At 41.2% G+C, this 18,073-nt stretch overlaps 1 protein-coding gene across 2 annotated transcripts in view; it reads left to right on the top strand.

Annotated features, from left to right (window-relative positions):
* Positions 1–18,073, top strand: part of BCL2 (BCL2 apoptosis regulator) — a 137,005-nt gene that overhangs the window by 999 nt on the left and 117,933 nt on the right. For both annotated transcript variants that reach the window (XM_088676229.1, XM_035126345.3), the window contains one exon: positions 143–1,040. In XM_088676229.1, the coding sequence (XP_088532355.1) occupies positions 480–1,040 (561 nt within the window). In that variant the 5' untranslated portion in view covers positions 143–479. The remainder of the gene's footprint in view (positions 1–142; positions 1,041–18,073) is intronic.

The raw sequence follows: 18,073 nt of genomic DNA, 5'->3' as shown, positions 1-18,073 counted from the left end.
GTTTGTTTTTGTTTGGAATGTGTGCCCAGCAGGCTCCTTCATTCATGTGTGCGGTAGTCTATAGCAGCATGTAGGGGGGTGTGTGTGTGTGGGTGTGTAAATGCACCTGACTTTGAATAAGCATCTGATTTTCTTATTTCAGATGCATTTCAACACAGAGGACGGAACGCCTCTGCAAATAGGCTTTATAATAAATATTACATGTGGAATACAGCATTTGCTGCATTTTAAATCCGGTTTTCACCGTGCATCACAAACTGAGGAGGGAAACGCTGGGAAGGCGGAAATACCTTTGAGACCCTGAGGACTCCCCCACACCTCAACCAATGGAACTGCATCGAATAAAACAACTGGATTATATATAAACACTGGCACTTACTATTACTGGCTGCTTTATTTTTGGGGGGGCTGGAGGGGGGACACACTCCATCAGCTTCTGCATTTCTTCCCCCCCTCCTTTCCCCTACTCCTTGTTATAAATGATGGCTCATACTGGGATAAGAGGTTACGACACAAGAGAGATAGTGCAGAGGTACATCCATTACAAGCTGTCGCAGAAAGGATATGACTGGGTTGCCAGTGAAGACAGAGAAGACCTTTCTTCTCTTCCTCCTCCTCCTCCTGCTGCTGCAGAGACCTTCCCTAACCTTGCTAGGCTGGCATCTCATCCTTCCGAGCTGCCTGTAAGTAATGTGGCCCCGGCTGACGGACCACACCCTGTGCCACAGGTTGTCCACACGACTTTACGTCAAGCCGGGGATGAGTTTTCGCGGCGTTACAGGAGGGACTTTGCTCAGATGTCGGGACAGCTGCACTTGACCCCGGTCACTGCCAGAGCTCGCTTTGCGGCAGTTGTGGAAGAGCTCTTCCGAGACGGGGTGAACTGGGGGAGGATTGTGGCATTCTTTGAGTTCGGTGGCATGATGTGCGTGGAGAGCGTCAGCCGGGAGATGTCGCCCCTTGTGGACAATATCACAGTGTGGATGACTGAGTACCTGAACAGGCACCTGGACAACTGGATCCAGGACAATGGAGGCTGGGTATGTTTTTCTCTGTGTTTCCATTTTCAAATGCATTCGTTACCACTATTTCAATATTACACCTTACCTATGTGTTTGCAGTGGGGGTCAAAGTTAGCTTGCCTGGCTAGCTGTTTTCCAAGCGTGGTTGTCGCCAGTAGAATTCACAGACTCTGGTACTCAATTGTTTCTGGCAATTTGCTTATCCTGGCCCAAATTGTGATAACCGCTTATCATAGACCTGCCAGGTGTTCGATAGAAGAGGCCCTACACTGCATCATTCCTATCTCCAGTGCGCCAGACTTTAAAAGTCAGTTGCCATGTTAAAAGTAGATGTTTAAAAAGTGAGGTGTTTCAGCAGTGATAAAGTTCCCATAAATCTCTCTAGCCTGTCGGTGACTGTGTTGCGCTTTCCTCTCTCTCAGGTTACACCGAGAACTCCCCATCTTGTTTCAATCAAGGTTTAATCGCTGATGTCATTCATAGGTTGTGTGAAATTTGCTGGTAAAATGAGGTCACAGTTTAAGCATGAGAGAGGAAAACTAATGATGAGGGGGCAGCTAATTCACGTCATGTGTGGCCTATTTCTTGGTTGTGCTTGAAGAGGAAAAATGCTACTGAAACTGTATTATGACTACATAGCACAGTGGAACCCTCATTATCTGCACCTTGTTTATTTTAGACCATGGCTTGCACAAGTGTGTGTGTGCGCACCTGCCACAACCTTTGCACGTACCCCTCACAACACTTCCATTGTTTATCTTTCTATTTGGGAGAAAAATGAAATTCTACATGGATATCTTTGCATATGGTGCGCAGTCAGTTTAAGCAGGTGGCACTTGTATTGATGGGTAAAGTTTTTACAAGAAGGAAAGATATATTTACATATATATTTATAACAGCGGATATAACGCAATAAGTTTTTTATTTATTTTCTTCTAAAAAAAATATTCTCTAGAGTTCTTTGAAGGAGAAAGAAGAAATGAACACCTTTTAGGAAATCTGCAAATAGGTTTTTTTCACGACCAGTTCTTGGAAAGTGTAGGACTTTTGTTGTCACTGAGTGTGGTTCTTAAATAAATTGAAATCTATGTATAGAAATTAGCGATGGCAGAGAAAGTGGAAGTGTTCTGGAAGGGTGAACTCTGCCATATGAAGATCATATGCTGTCTTTTCACCTGTCTTTAACAATGTACCCTAATCCTTTCCCATCTCGAACAAGCATCTCTGTGCACATAATTGTTTTATGAATCAGTTAACCAGTATGTCTCATCTTTTTGCATCATCAGATTAAACCAGTGATTCCCAACTGATGGGTTGGGCTGCACACTAGTGAGGTGTCCTCATGGTAGAAACAATGGGGTTGTAGACAGAGTAAAACTAGAAACACAGAGGGAAAGGACGGGCAACTTTTGTGTATGAGACTGAGACCAAAGGGTGGGCAATACTTTGTTTATGAACTAACGCTTCATAAAAAGTCAAGCCATGTTAATTGTATAGACCCCCATTTTCTGTTGTTGAGAGAGACAAAGATATATGCTCTGCAAATGTCTCCTATTATTATAAAAAAGAAATATAAATCATTTTAAAACAGAGTAGAACCTAACATTGACCTTATGTGTGAAAAGGCCACCAGAGAGGACACTTCGCTGTCTCCTCACATCCCCGCAAACACAATTCTCTTTGGTTCGCACCTTTAGCTGCCAAACATCAGATGCACAGTAATCAAGTGATACACATACATGCATGTTGGACTGTGCCCTAATTTTGAAATAAATGCCTTCTTTCAAAATAAACTCCCCTTATTCAAGAAAGGTTGATGTGTTCTGGAATAAAGAGGATCCTTTAAATTAAATGTATCCAGAACGGCTATACAGTACTTAGTATGCCTCAACTCTAAATTCTGGAAATGTTTTTCTCCTAGAGAGCAGTTCTTCTTTTTATTCTTCCTTCCACCCCAAACTAGTTATTATTCACCAGAGGAAAGAGAAACATGTGACTCACTTTCTGGGTGGCACATGAGAACACAAATGATTTGCATGCCAGTTATAATACCACAGTATTGCTCTTGCAAACAAGACATAAATCACAGTAGAAACTTAATATGGAGTGCAAGGCACTAATATGTAGCTTTCCCTGTATTCAGTAAATGTACATTTCCCAACCGGACAGTTTCATTTTAATTTCCAGTGTCTACCGCCTCCCCCTACCCCCCAAATATGCTTATAATAGAGAGTGACTTTCTTTTGAAGTGATGAAAGCAGACAAGCTGTTCATGAATTAGGAATCTGACTTGATCTGAAAGGTGATTACCTTTGGGCAAACTTGTATGTTTCTTGGAAGACGCTTTCCTCTGCAACTCAAGTGTGGAGATGCTTGAGTATACTGCATGTCGGCAACTCTCTGAGTGCTGCTCTTCAGAGCCCAGCATGTGGCTCTTCTTAAGGGTTTGAGGTGTTCAAAGGGGGGGGGGAAGTAACCTTAAAACCAACACAGAAATACCCGTATATTCCGGCGTATAAGACGACTGGGCGTATAAGACGACTCCCAACTTCTCCAGTTAAAATATAGAGTTTGGGATATACTCGCCATATAAAAAATACGACCCCCAACTTTTGAGAAGATTTTCCTGGGTTAAAAAGTAGTCTTATACGCAGGAATATACAGTACATTTAAGCATATTGATGCAGTTAAGTAACAAGTCTACATTTGTATTAGTAGCCTGTTACATTGTGGGGGGGGGGTTGTTTTTTGCCTACATGGCATAGTCTTTGGAATATTTCTTAGCTGGAAGATATTAGCTAGAAGATAACTGCATGAGTACCTAATACTTTACTAATAACACACCTACTAGTGAGTAAACAGCCCTGCCAGATCAGACAAAGGCCTATTGAGTCCAACACCTTTCACACAGTGAGAAGCCAGGTTCCTATGGGAAACCCACAAGCAGAAACAAGAAAGTGTTGGTTACTTTTATTGGTTTCAGATCTCATTGGGGTATCTTTTTTATCTACTGATAGTCACCTCAGTTCTTTAACACTGCTCCTTAAATAGCATCATCCATGCACAAGAGGACAATGCCAGCTGGTTTGCAGGAATCCCTAAGGCAGGCATCCCCAAACTGCGGCCCTCCAGATGTTTTGGCCTACAACTCCCATGATCCCGAGCTAACAGGACCAGTGGTCGGGGAAGATGGGAATTGTAGTCCAAAACATCTGGAGGGCCGAAGTTTGGGGATGCCTGCCCTAAGGCTTGTAAACTTAAAAATTCCCAAACAACTCAGGTGGGAAGAATCCCAAAGACAACCCAATGAGGGCTGGGCATGCTGGAACAGGAGTTGGAATCGATTGGCTGGAACAGCCCTCTACAGATTTTGGTGGAGGCACCACTTGTTTGCTGTTTGTAGCACTTTGGTGAATGCAAAGTTCTTTTACCAAGCAACAACTTGATGGAATAAGTTAAGCAACAAAGCCAACATCTATACTGTGTCCAGAGCCACCATCTATTCTGTCTTTGGAATAGAATTTTGGCACGTTGAGGAGATATATCTACAGGAATTTACGGTCCCCGGTCCTCCCCCCCCCCAAAAAAATAATCCTGGGAATTGTAGGTTGATGAAGGTGCTGAGAATGTTAAAGATCCTTTCAAACTGCAGTTTCCTAACAGTGATGTGGGGCTTTTCCATAGAAAATTTTCAGTTTTGTATGTTTCGTTAGGAACAATGTATGATTTTCAGACAAGTCTGGCAGCTTCCACTTGCTAAATTAGATTATTCTCCAGAACACCAGAAGATTTCCTATATATTTATGTACAGTGGGTAAAACAAATCCAATTCAGAAGTTTTCCAGAAATCCCACATCACTGCTTCCAAGGTTTCCTGGGAAGAAAGTGTGACTAGTAAACCACTTGAAGATAGTACAGTGGTACCTTGGTTCTCAAACAGCTTGGCTCCTGAACAAATTGGCTTCATAATGCCGCACAGCAGGAAATGAGTTTTCCGTTTTGCGAACGTTTTTCGGAAGCCGAGTATCCGACGCAACTTCTGTGGCTTCCGATAGAGCACAGGAAGCTCCTGCAGCCCATTGGAAGCCATGCCTTGGTTTCCCTCAGTCTGTTTCAGATGTCTCGGACCACAATTCCCATGATCCCTGATCATTGGCCATGGTGGCTGCAGCTGATGCGAGTTGTATTCTTTATATATTATTCATAACCTTTGCAGTTCAGTCCGAAGGTTCCCAGGGCAGCAGCACACAAACAGTTTATTGATATTAACAATTTATTGGCACCACAGCAATATCACGCAAAAGGCACAGAACCAATAGATACTATAAGTTGCAGCCTGGGAGCGAGGTCGGGGTGGGGAAGCCCAGTTCTTAAATTGGCCATCTCCAAAGCCTTGAAGAAAAAACAAACAGTAATGTGTTTTAACTTAGGTAATGTTGGGGACAGGTGCATCTCCAATGGGAGGGAGTTCCACATCCGGTGGGAGGTCCATAGTAGAAAGGGACCTGCTCTGCCAGTCAGTAAACTACAGCTATCAATGGAGCTACAAGCAGATCCTCTCCCCCAGACCAGCAGGAAATGGAGAGGTACTCCATTCAAACAGTCCCGTCCCCCCCACTGTGTAGGGCTTTATATAGAACTGGGTGCAGTAGCAAACTGGCTACCAGTGCAGAGCTTTAAAGGCTTGTGGCACACAATCCCATTTTTTCAGCTCCAGTGAGTAAACTGTCTATTCTGGCTGCCACATTTTGTGGTCCAAAAAACATCTGGAGGGCACCATGTTGGGGATCATTCTGATCAAAGGGAATTAGGCTTTTAACAAAGACATGCATTTTTATAAGCAACGGTTGTGCTTGGATGTGCTTATGGGTGTGGGGGGGGCGAGGGAGAGAGAAGCTCTCTGATGGAAAAGTGCCTTTTAGAGTCATATGCTGATCCTGCTGACTTTTATGTTTGGCCTGTTTTTACATGCTTTTATTCCGCTGTTACTAAACTGTAGTTCTCTTTTTGTTCCAGTTGACTGGCTGCCTAATGTGCTCTCCAACTTTCTGTTGTGCTTTCTAGTCACTGACGCACGCAGTTCCAGTCTCCTAAATGTCAGTGGTCACAGAGTACCAGAAACCCTTCAGAAACGGCAGCTGTAACATCAGTTCCCCCCCTCTTCTTTTTCCCCATCTTAGATTGTAGCTAGATAATTGCACACAAGTGCGCGCGCGCGTACACACACACACACACACACACACAATGTGTGGGACTGCTGAGTTTAAAGACTTGAATATATATTTTAATACACTCTTCATTTGAACCCTGTATCTGAAGTTGAGCAGTCTTGCAATGCATTTGAAAGTGTTTCAACAATTCAAGAAAATACAGGTGCCTTTGCTGCGTTATCTTCCTCTTATCATTATTTATTAATCGCCTTCCGCGTACATATCTCAAGGTGAGCTACTAAATGTAATAGGAGCAACTAAAGCAGTACAGAAATAACAGAATGATACTATTATTGTTTATTATTATCACCTTTTCTTTCAGAGGTGAATTGTATAAGGTTTAAAGATAACTGTCAGGTATGATTAGGACTCTAATAGGTTTAACACTGGCATACAGCAGAGGAGACGTAGGCCTGAGGTCTTGTTTCAAAAGGCATAAAGAGGGCTGCTTGCATATTGTTTTTTTGTCTTGAATTCATCTCAGTGGTTGGAAAACACATTGCTTGTAGTGGGTTCATCCTGGTGTATTTGACCAGGCAATGAACCTTTCTCATTGAAGAAGAAAGTGTTTCGTTTGCAATGGGAACAAGGGTATGCATGCTGCTTCAAAACAATTGATTCCAGCTTAATGCAAGCGACTCTTGAAAGCAAATACTTGTTTTCAGGCAGATTATTTAACACGAGGAAAAGTGGACAGAGGAGCATCTAACCACCCAGGCATAAAGTGTCTGCTAATTATTTGTAGGCATTTACCAATCAAACACTGAACCCGAGCGACAAATTCCTCCTTTTGTTTTCTGCAAGCTGGGACCTGAACTGTTCTACATATCCTCCTTTTCTCAGACAAATGGGGAAAGAAAGTTTATGCTTCACTTCATATCTCCATGCAGCAAATGCTGGTTCTGGAGGTCTGTGGCCAAACAGCAATAAATACCGTATCCGTTAGAAGGGAGTTGAGCTTACTGGCAACACAGCACACATATTTCTGAGAGCAGTTCTGGGACAGTGTTTTTCATTCCGTGTATAACAATATGACAGATGGAGGTTCACGAAGTTGTAAATCTTCTCCACAACAGGAATAGCATATAGGAATACTTGGCAAATGCAGAATGATGTTGGTGATGGATTAGGGATTTGTCTTTTGATTTCATTAACAATTTGATTTTTAGAACTCGGTTCCTGAAAGTGTACACAGTTTGACAACTTTTCCAAGTTGAATTAATTATTTGACTGTGATCCTAACCTCACTTGGGAGTCATTGCCATCCAACTAGACTTACTTCTGAATGGACATGTATAGGATTTCACTGTTAGTCAGAATCCAACCTATGGTTCAAGACAACTTCATTTTCACTGAATCTGAAGAGTTCAGGTTTTTTTTTTAAATGCCAAAAGTTTCAGAGACTAGACCTATATGGCAGCATTCAGAAAGTAGTGTACAGACAGTACACATATCTCTGGATCAAGGCTAGGTGATTTGAATTATTTAAAATACTTGTTTCAGCTCATATCGACTCTAGTCCATTGGCAAATGCTTCAGTATTAGTTAAGAACATTTAAGCATACTAGCTGAATAGAGTACCAAAGTTGTGACTCTTAAGATTGATTCAGGTTTCTGCAGTTGTATACATTAAGCTAGCTGTAAAAGACTGGCAGTGTATACAATATATATTTTAAAACAGTTTCAGATCTGTTTTAACTATTATAACTCCCCCAATGGGCTAAGGATAAAAAAACATTTTCAGCAGTCTCCAGAAACTAGCTTTTCTCTTAGGAGAATCCCATATGGACAATAGTTTACATTTGTAATGTAGGTGTACCTGTGAGACAAATAATAATATTTAACTGGTGTCCATGAATGAAGGAATAGAAATGCTTTAGACTAGAGCAATGATAGAATTTCCCCCCCCCCTATTCTCCACTAAGGGGACAATCTTATGGTGAGATCCTCTGGGATGACGGATGAGGGGCTCAGGGTGCAGAGAATTATACTCATTTTCACCCCCGGAGGCACACTCCATTGTCTCTTGAGACAGATGGATGCCAACATCATGCATGTTTCCTATTATACATGCATTCCCTTTAGGGTTTCCTAAAGTAACTAGCATATAAACAGGTGCATACAACAGTGTATAAAATCTGTATAAAAATACTAACACTCATGTATACTAATAAAATTATGCTGCAGAAAGTATAGGAATCAGCTCTTGGGTATGTATAAAGTTTGTATTTTTTTGCATACAATTTTGCGTAGAATTAGCTGGACTTTCTCTCCCTCTCCCTCTCCCTCTCTCACACACACCCCAAAAGGAAAATGCATGAGCACCTCAGACATAAGCAGGTGCTCAGTGGAAGAGGCAGTCTGATGCAGTCAAAGCCTGATCAGGTTGGAAGTGCCAACCTTTATATATGAATCCATTTGAAACAGGTTTCTCCTCCATCCCTATCTGCCTCTCAGTGCTGTCCAGTGAGGACTTGGTGCCTTCCATAGCTTCTTGCTTAGCAGTGGCAGCCAAGACTCCTGCCTCCCACCCAACACATCAGTGGCCATGTCGGCAGCTTTGAAGGGGAAAAGAGTTTTCAGGCTGCCGCTCTGACAACTCCAAAAAACAAATGTTTAGAAATCTGCCTGCTCGGAATTGTTAATAATCAAACAGTGAAGGCCGAAACAATTTCAGCCAAGCTATTCACATGAGAAATTTATTTACTGTCAGTTTCTGATCAAAGCTTACTCCCTCCCTGCCACATTCCCCCTTTGTGGGTGTAATTTGGGAGGGGAAATTACTCTCAGAGGAGATGCACATGTAATAAAGACCCTTCTTAAACTAGTGGTTCCCTTGAAAACAATTGTACTGCTATTCGATCTTAAGGGGTGGGGAGAGTTTTTCATCTCTGATTCAGAACATCTTCTAAGGCTAGTCACATTACAGGGCAATAACATACCGTGTAAGTCATAGATAAATGGTCATACAGAAATAACACATTTGACCAACACATAGCTGACATGGGGAACAGTTTTTTTAAGTTTTCAAGCTACCTTCCTTGTGCAGTAATATATACCAAATGACTTTCTGTTGACAATCTTTCTCATAATTGTCTTTATGTTGATGGCAGAAACATTGCAATTGGAAACCGAAATTTGGGGGATTTTACTGAGAGTGACATAGCCAAGTTGCCGGTTTGTGTGCGGTGCCTTTAATATGTTGAAAACCTGTATGTCAAAGTCAGGAAAGATAAGCACTTTCTGAGTTTCCCCCACTTCTCAAAACGCAGTTGCTATTATTCAAACATCTTTTCTTTTCTTTTCTTTTTAACAAATTGCAAACTACAGGAACTCTGGATTTTACATCAAATGTATCTCAATGTGTGTGGTACAATATTTAAATCCTTGTTCTATGGTAGTTATCCACTCTGAGCCCTATGGATGGATTATGACTCAGAAGAAGTTTATATAGAGTAACTAACAGTTAACCAGTCTAACAGGATACCCAGTGTGACAATTACAAAATTTTAAATAAAAAGGTTTGCAGTGTGTAGTTATAGTCTATGATGCAAGGAAAATTAGTTGCACCTGAGGGCAGAATTACGTATTACAAAGCAAACACATTCTTACCCCCTTGTAATGTTAAATCTCCCTGGGAATTGGCTTCCACACAGGGCTGGGTTTTTTAAATTGTTTCCCCCTAACCAGACTTTGAGACCAGAAAGAGCTTGGTGTGAGGAAATTGGAAATTTAGGATAATTAATAATCATAATAATCATAATGGTAGTAGTAGTAGTAGTAGTAGTAGTAGTAGTAGTTGATGTTTTAATTTATACCCCGCCCATCTTGCTGGCTTTCCCAAGCTACTCTGGGCAGCTTACAACATATATAAAAACACAACAAAACATCAAACATTAAAAAACAAAATAGCCTATACAAGCAACAAACATGTTTGATAGTTTAACATGCAGTTCTTACCTTAGGGCAGTGGTTTTCAACCTTTCTGAGTCCACGCTGATGTCCTTGACCGTGTGGGAGCCATGTATACTGGGGTTCCATTACAGCACGTGTTTAAGCAGGGATTCCCTTGTTCTGCACCAGTCCCACCTCGCTTTGCCCCCCATTCTGGCCCACAACCACCCCCTTTCTGGTGCAGTTTTTGGTGTGCATTTAAGTGGGAGCAGCAGGACTCAGGCCAGACCGGAGAAAAGAGACAGGCAGATCAAGACAGAAAGATTTGCAGATATGCAGGCAGTACAGTTGACGTGAAGAGGGAGAGAGAGAAGGAGAGCCCTTCTTCTGACCAATTACGTCTGACCCAATCAACCAAGGGTGCCAAGGCACACAGATTGAAAACCTCTGCCTTAGGGAATATAAGAAACCAGTGGATCATTAAATGCTTAAGGTTGCAACCCTATACCTACTGGGTATAGGAGCTAGAGGAGGAAGATTGATGGTGAAGAAAGAGTTGTGAGTGGAGGGGGAGCCTTTCCCCATCCTCTGGACCCTCTGGGAAACTGGGTGTGGGGAGAGCAGCTGAATGGGACGCACCTGTTGGCAGCCTGAGGAAACACCATCCACCTTGGGTCCGCCTGTAAAAAGCAAGTCCAGAGTTAGAGACTTAAGAACCCAGAGGCTGAGGTGAAGGGTATGTCAAGAAGGGAAGTGAATCGATACTGATTGATATATTTTAGTAACTTTGTATTAGTGTCACATTTGTAAATGTAACTGTGTATTTTTGTAATATTTTGTTTTAAGTTAAGTCTGTTGCTGCTTCAGTCAATTGTCCGTCACTTAGAAATGTTTTTGAATATGGAAATTAAATAATCAAAGGAGTCCAGATGTTTTGGGCTACAACTCAGATCGATCCTGGCTAGCCCATGCCAAAGGGAGTTGTCATCCAAAGCAACTGGATGGCATCAGGCTGACCAAGGATGAGCTATGGGACAGTGGTGGTGAAGTGGATTGTCCTTTAGCAACAGGGCTGACCAAATGTAGAATGTGGCATATAAACGCCACAACTACACTTTTAACTTCTTTAAATTAATCCATACCATAGTGACGTACTGGAAAAGTGTAAGGGAATATCGCCAGCTGTTGTGTTCTGCTTTTTTTAAAAAAAAAATTTGTTAACTTTGGATGCAGTTGTGGTGTGAGTGAATAAAAAATTCTGCTCATGGAATGAAGCAAAGATGGAAAGCAGCGACTCTGATTACTTCCTACTTTTTATGTTTTGCTGGTTTGCAATCTGGCTGCTTAAACAGTCTGATGGGTAAAAAAAAGGCAGCCTGAGAATTAGACTGAATGAAACCAAGGCAACAACGTTTCTGAGCTTCTGGAATGAAAAGCAAAACCTGGTCCTGCCAACTTTTCGACGCCGGATCACTTTTACAAGTGAGGAAAGCTGCTCATGGTATTTGAATGGATCGTTGTTTTAAATGGGAATCTGTCGCTGGCCTTGACATTGGAAATAGAATAATATGCAAAGGAAGAAGGACCCCAAGCTACTTAACCATCAGTAACACTATATTAGAATATTTAGTCATTTCTTTGAAAAAAATTATCACCTGCCCTTCATCTATATAATGCATAAAATAAAACAAAAATCGTATAATGCACAGCAATAAAAACCCTAAACCCTTCATCAAACAATTGTAACAGCTGCCACAGAACACTGGACAGCTGGAGTAAAGCAAGATGGTATAAATTAAGCCAGCATAAAGTGCACCGGATCCAAAACCCATTCAGCACGGGGGCTGCTGCTGCTGTACCTAAGCCTGGCATTAAAAATACTGTAGTATCCTACCAGGTTTCCAGGTGGTGTGACTGAGCTGAACAAGCTTAGGATGCAGCCCAAGTTCTCCCTCTGTAGTTCTGCCCAACCACACCCCCAGAATGTCCCCTTTTTAGGGCTTACACTGGCCTTGACTCAGCCAGCATAAGGCTGAGCTTAGCTGAGCAAATTGCACCGGCATTTATTCGGCTGAGCTGGGGTTAGGGACTTAACCCTGGCTTAGCTGGGAGTCAGCTGGCTGAATTGGAGATCCCCTGTATCCTTAGATGTTGCCTCCTTATTAACTAAAATATTTGAATTGCCTGGGCAAGCAAATGATAATGTTAGCAGTAATGACAGTAATAGTATTTTGAACAGGTAGGTAGACGTGTTGGTCTGAGTCGAAGCAAAATAGAAAAATTCCTTCAGTAGCACCTTAAAGACCAACTAAGTTTTTATTTTGGTATGAGCTTTCGTGTGCATGCTCTGAAGAAGTGTGCATGCACACGAAAGCTCATACCAAAATAAAAACTTAGTTGGTCTTTAAGGTGCTACTGAATGAATTTTAGTATTTTGAACGGATTGGCCTGTGGTATGTAGTTGTATTGCAAAAGTTGCATTGTTTGTTGTCTCTCGAATTGATAGTTTGGATTCCCTAAAGCTCGGGGAAGGGGGGGAGACACATACCTCCTCCAGAAAATTATTGGTAATTATTTGTTTGTGGGATTTTAATAGAATAACTCAGATTGCTGCTTTCTTTGGGAATGGATATAGACTTCACTGCTGGCGTATGAAAAGACTCCTACTATCTACAGAAGGTTTTCAATCCAGCAGAGTTTTGCTGATTCCTTTCCCCCTTGCAACCTCTAGCATCACTCCCATACAGATCTGGATAGCCTCCCAATCCTCTGGAACAGTGTGGCTGGTGAAGCCAGGGCTGCAGAGAGGGCAGGGGTGATTGGAAAAAGTATCCCTTCCACTGGCATAAGCATCCCCAGAGGAGATATTCTTGCTGGCAGGAGCAAAGTCTGTATCCAACCCATTTTATGTTCCAGACTTAACTGTGCTTGTTGTCTTTCCCCCTTGTCCTTAATAATCAGCTGATGACCTTTTACCCATACTTCATGATCATGAGATAGATCCATATGACTTTCCTCCACTGCTCTGTGGCGCAAGCAAGGCAGGAACATGTCAAAACAGATGCTATTTATCTTTATGTATCTACGGGTTTTCCAAGTGTCATCCCGCCCGCTCACAGTAATAGTTTTGGGTAACAGTTCCCACTTCCAGCAGAAAAACATTATTCTTTAAAAAATATTAATTGTTAGAAACTTACATTTCTGTGTCCAATAAGAAAAGTGCAGAGATTTCCTTCTAGAAATTGTTTTTGTGATCTGATAGAAAAAGAAAGAACAAGAACGATAAAACAAGCAAGCAAAAACAAATTGACCCCCAAATTGTAAGCCTGCCACAAATGATGTTCCTGGGCAACCACATACTCATGAGGTGTCAGATGAAGGATTCTTGAGCACATAAATATACTGTCTAAAAAAACATTACAGTACTTCTGATTTTATGGTGTCCAGCCTACAGAAAGATATAATCGGCCAGATGTTGGTGAATGCTAATAGTTAGGGTGCTCTCAACTTTCACAGTTGCCATGGTCAATGTAAAGGTGCATTGGTTTGATTACCCTTTTCTGCTATTGCACTGTATTGCTGCAATTGGTGATTTGGAGCTATAGTTAAGGTGCTAGAATTGAATTCCATTTGCTCACTTTTCATGGATGGCTTTGCCTTTGTTTTTGTTGTTTTTGTTTTTTAAAAACTCTGTAAGGTTATTGATTTGTTTGAATGTGGTACAGTCTTCTCTTGCACTAATCTAATCAAAAGCATACCCCACATGAAACCTTTTTGTGATGGTAAAGCTTCTCCTGAGGTTCATGTGTTTGATGTAGAGTTTATTTCAAACCAAAGCAGGTATAGACGATTCAATGTAGTACCATCGCGTGGGAAGACTGTACCATGTCAGGGACTGAATATATAAAGGAATCCCATGTTACAGGGAATTTCATGTTAGCTAGATCCTGCTAATTCTTATTCCCACTCACCCCTTCCTCCTCCTATTCAGTCGATGTCTCTACAGTTTTGCAGTGATGGGGGATTTTATAAGACCGTTAGATAGAACTGTGCTTTTATGTAAAGGATGAATAAAAGTATAATTGAGGAAAGAATTGCATGGATTTATAAGCTTATAAACAGTTAAACTGCATTCTCATGCCGGTGGTATATATTTTAAATACTGCATAACTGTGCCTCAATTCTCATCCAGAGGTTTTGAGATTCATAAGAATTGTTCTTTCAAAAGCCCGTTCAATATTTAAGGCTGTGTTTAATGAATGCATGTAAGGCCCTAAAAGCAAGTAAAAGGAAAGCTAAAAATTGTGGTTACAGAATTTTTCCTTAATCTGGTTTTTTGAGCTCTTGTCTTCCTGCTTGAAATATTTTTTTCCATGAACATGTTGCAGTATTTCTGTTTGTCCCATAAAATGCTCAAGCTTTGGACAGTTTTAGAATCTGGGAATGACTTCATGCGTTCCCTCATTGTTTCTGCTTGCTATAAAGGCAACTGCTAGAGTGAAACGAAGGGCCTCCTTAGGGCTGGCACCCATGCTTTGATGTGCTTTTTCACAGACTCACAGAAGCATAGAGTTGGAAGGGACCACAAGGGTCATCTAGTCCAATCCTCTGCAAAGCAGGAATCTTTTTACCCATGACCATTTACCATTTTTATTCTGCTGGGTTTTTTGGGTTTCCTAGCTTTTAGGTTATAGAACTTGGGTGGTTCTGTGTTATGTTGCTTCTTGACTTGATTATTGATAATAGAAATGTATTGCAAAGTTCAGAGTTTATCATATGATAAATTACAAGCAAGCACTTGGTGATTTGCATTTAAGATTTAGAGTATGGAGCAAAGAAATCCTTTAATATTCATGAAGAATGAACTGTGAGAACTGGGAATAGATAAGCAACAGAGCAGTTTGTTTTATCCTTCTACTGAGCAGAGCAATAAACTGTAAACATGAATAGATTGAATTGCTGAACTATCTTGAAGTTTTTCGGGGTGTATGCAAATACCAGCTCAAGCAGGCTGTCATTTGTTTAAAGTTGGGGGATATTTTTTGTTTTACCTCTAAAAGAGGCTGTTTTCTTATTTTAGACACACCCTTCATGTTCTTTCCACTGTGCATAGAGGCCCAAAGACATGTTGTTCACAATATTCTGATGTCTATTTTTATCCTGCTACTCTGTTCGTAAACAAAGGCACCACGTGTAATCCCCACCTATCCAGCAGAATTATTTCCATTTTGCCTGGTTTAATTTTGGTCAGAATTGGCATATAAAAGTGTACTATTTCCATAAAATCATTTGCAGCAGGATGCCTGCAATGTTTGACATGCAGGTCGAAAGTGAGTTTAAACATTTGCCAGGAAATTAAATTGTGAAGGGAAAACCTAGACACATTTTAAACAATCAAGACTTAAGGTTTGAAACATCTGCAACTAAGCTGTTACATGCCTCATGGGTTTTCATTATATTGTTGGGTGTTTTTTTTCTTTGCAAACAGTACTGTCCCCCACCCACTGCTTTCAGATGAGGAAAGCAGTTTGCCCCGATCTTCTCAAGCCATAGACTTCAAGGTGGCAGAAAGCAAAGGTGCAGGCCACTTTTGCTTGCACCTGAATCTTGGTGCATCAGCTGTTAATACTGTAATAATAACAACAACAATAATTTATTATTTATACCCCGCCCATCTGGCTGGGTTTCCCCAGCCACTCTGTTGAGTTTAGCCCTGGAAAAGGGAAGAATCCTAAACTTGAGTATAATGGGGTTGTTGAAATACTAAGACTTTGTAGTGCAAAAAATAATTTGGATCCACTCTAATGCATACAAGATTAGTCATAATAACTCAGGACCAATTCAGACCCTTTGTTGCAAGTGCAAAGAACACTTACCGGTATGCTTCTTAATCCTCTTTGAAAATGCTACATCTAAAGCACTGGGACAAAACAACAACAACAACAACAACAACAATCCCCACTATGAATTTATACCGTGTTTCTCATATTATAAGACATGTCTTATATTTATTTTTTCCTCAAAAAAACACACTATGGCTTATTTTCAAGGGATGTCTTATTTTTTTCCTCCTCCTCCTGCTGCGGCTGGCATTGCTGCTGCACCTATCACTATGTCTTATTTTCGGGGTATGGCTTATATTCCTTGAATGCTTAAAAATCCTGCTATGGCTTATTTTATGGGTATGTCTTAAAATATGAGAAACAGGGTAGTGAGTGTATATTTGTTTCACTGTCATCATTTCCGCCCCAAAAGAATCCTGGGAGTTGTAGTTTAGTGAGGATGTTGCTAAATCTTAGAATCATAGAATCATAGAGTTGGAAGAGACCACAAGGGCCATCCAGTCCAACCCCCTGCCAAGCAGGAAACACCATCAAAGCATTCTTGACATATGCCTGTCAAGCCTCTGCTTAAAGACCTCCAAAGAAGGAGACTCCACCACACTCCTTGGTAGCAAATTCCACTGCCGAACAGCTCTTACTGTCAGGAAGTTCTTCCTAATGTTTAGGTGGAATCTTCTTTCTTGTAGCTTGAATCCATTGCTCCGTGTCCGCTTCTCTGGAGCAGCAGAAAACAACCTTTCTCCCTCCTCTATATGACATCCTTTCATATATTTGAACATGGCTATCATATCACCCCTTAACCTTCTCTTCTCCAGGCTAAACATACCCAGCTCCCTAAGCCGTTCCTCATAAGGCATCGTTTCCAGGCCATCTTTACTAGTCTCCCTCACGGAATTACAGTTATAGAGGTTCCTTGGGAAGAGGGAGTACAGTAACTACAATGTCCAGTGACCTCGTCTGTAGTTAACATTCATGCTTTGAAATGACAAGAATTTAACCATGAACAAGACCCATCTGTTAGCACTGTGGGTGCTACATTTATGGTGCAGATTAAAAGGAGTGCCAGTGATTCTGACAGCTGATAATGTAACATGGAAATTTTCTCTTAGGTTATATTCCTGCCTTTAGATGTTCTGGTTAAAGATCTGCGGAGCCACTGTTCAGGAGGGTTTTATTATTAAAGCAGACATTTATGGTGTGGTATTTATAGTCGAATCTGTTACTAGTCAGGTGTGGCTTAATTTTGATTTTGCCTGCTTTTTATTATATTTTTATTATATTTTTAAATAATTTTTACTACAATTTTATTGAGACCTTTCAACATACAGTAAAAAAACAAAAGAAGAAAGGAGGAGAGTGAAAAGAAGAGCAAGCAAGCAAAGAGATAACAGAATAAAGAAAAAAGGAAGAGATATAAGTAAAAGTGTCTTCCAAGTATCCTTCTGTCAGTTGAAGCTGCAAGAGTTCTCACAATAACCCAATGTTCAATCCAGTGGTGTCCAGTTATTCCTCCCTCTGCTAGCTGATGTTTTCCCAATGCTCAGTCCTGGCATCTCTGGTTCGTTCTTTTTCCTTTCATTCCAAGAGGTCCAGAAGTGGTTCTCCAATTTTCATTATAAGAACCAGCCTTACTCTTCCTCCAATCCAACCTCACAACTCCAGATTATTATTATTATTATTATTATTTTAAAAAAACCAACGTTCAGTCCTTTTTATTTATTCCTCACGAGATTCTTCGCTGTGTTTATATAATAGGACAGTATCCATCATTAATTCTGAATTATGTAGACAAGAAGATCAAACCTATCCATTCTGAAGGAAATCAGCCCTGAGTGCTCACTGGAAGGACAGATCCTGAAGCTGAGGCTCCAATACTTTGGCCACCTCATGAGAAGAGAAGACTCCCTGGAAAAGACCCTGATGTTGGGAAAGATGGAGGGCACAAGGAGAAGGGGACGACAGAGGATGAGATGGTTGGACAGTGTTCTCGAAGCTACGAACATGAGTCTGACCAAACTGCGGGAGGCAGTGGAAGACAGGAGTGCCTGGCGTGCTCTGGTCCATGGGGTCACGAAGAGTCGGAAACGACTAAACAACAACACCC

Source organism: Zootoca vivipara, chromosome 8 (assembly GCF_965207765.1).
Source record: "Zootoca vivipara chromosome 8, rZooViv2.hap1.1, whole genome shotgun sequence".
Lineage (NCBI taxonomy): Eukaryota > Metazoa > Chordata > Lepidosauria > Squamata > Lacertidae > Zootoca > Zootoca vivipara.
The sequence above is the reverse complement of the archived record's forward strand: the minus strand, read 5'-3'. Positions and strand labels throughout refer to the sequence as shown.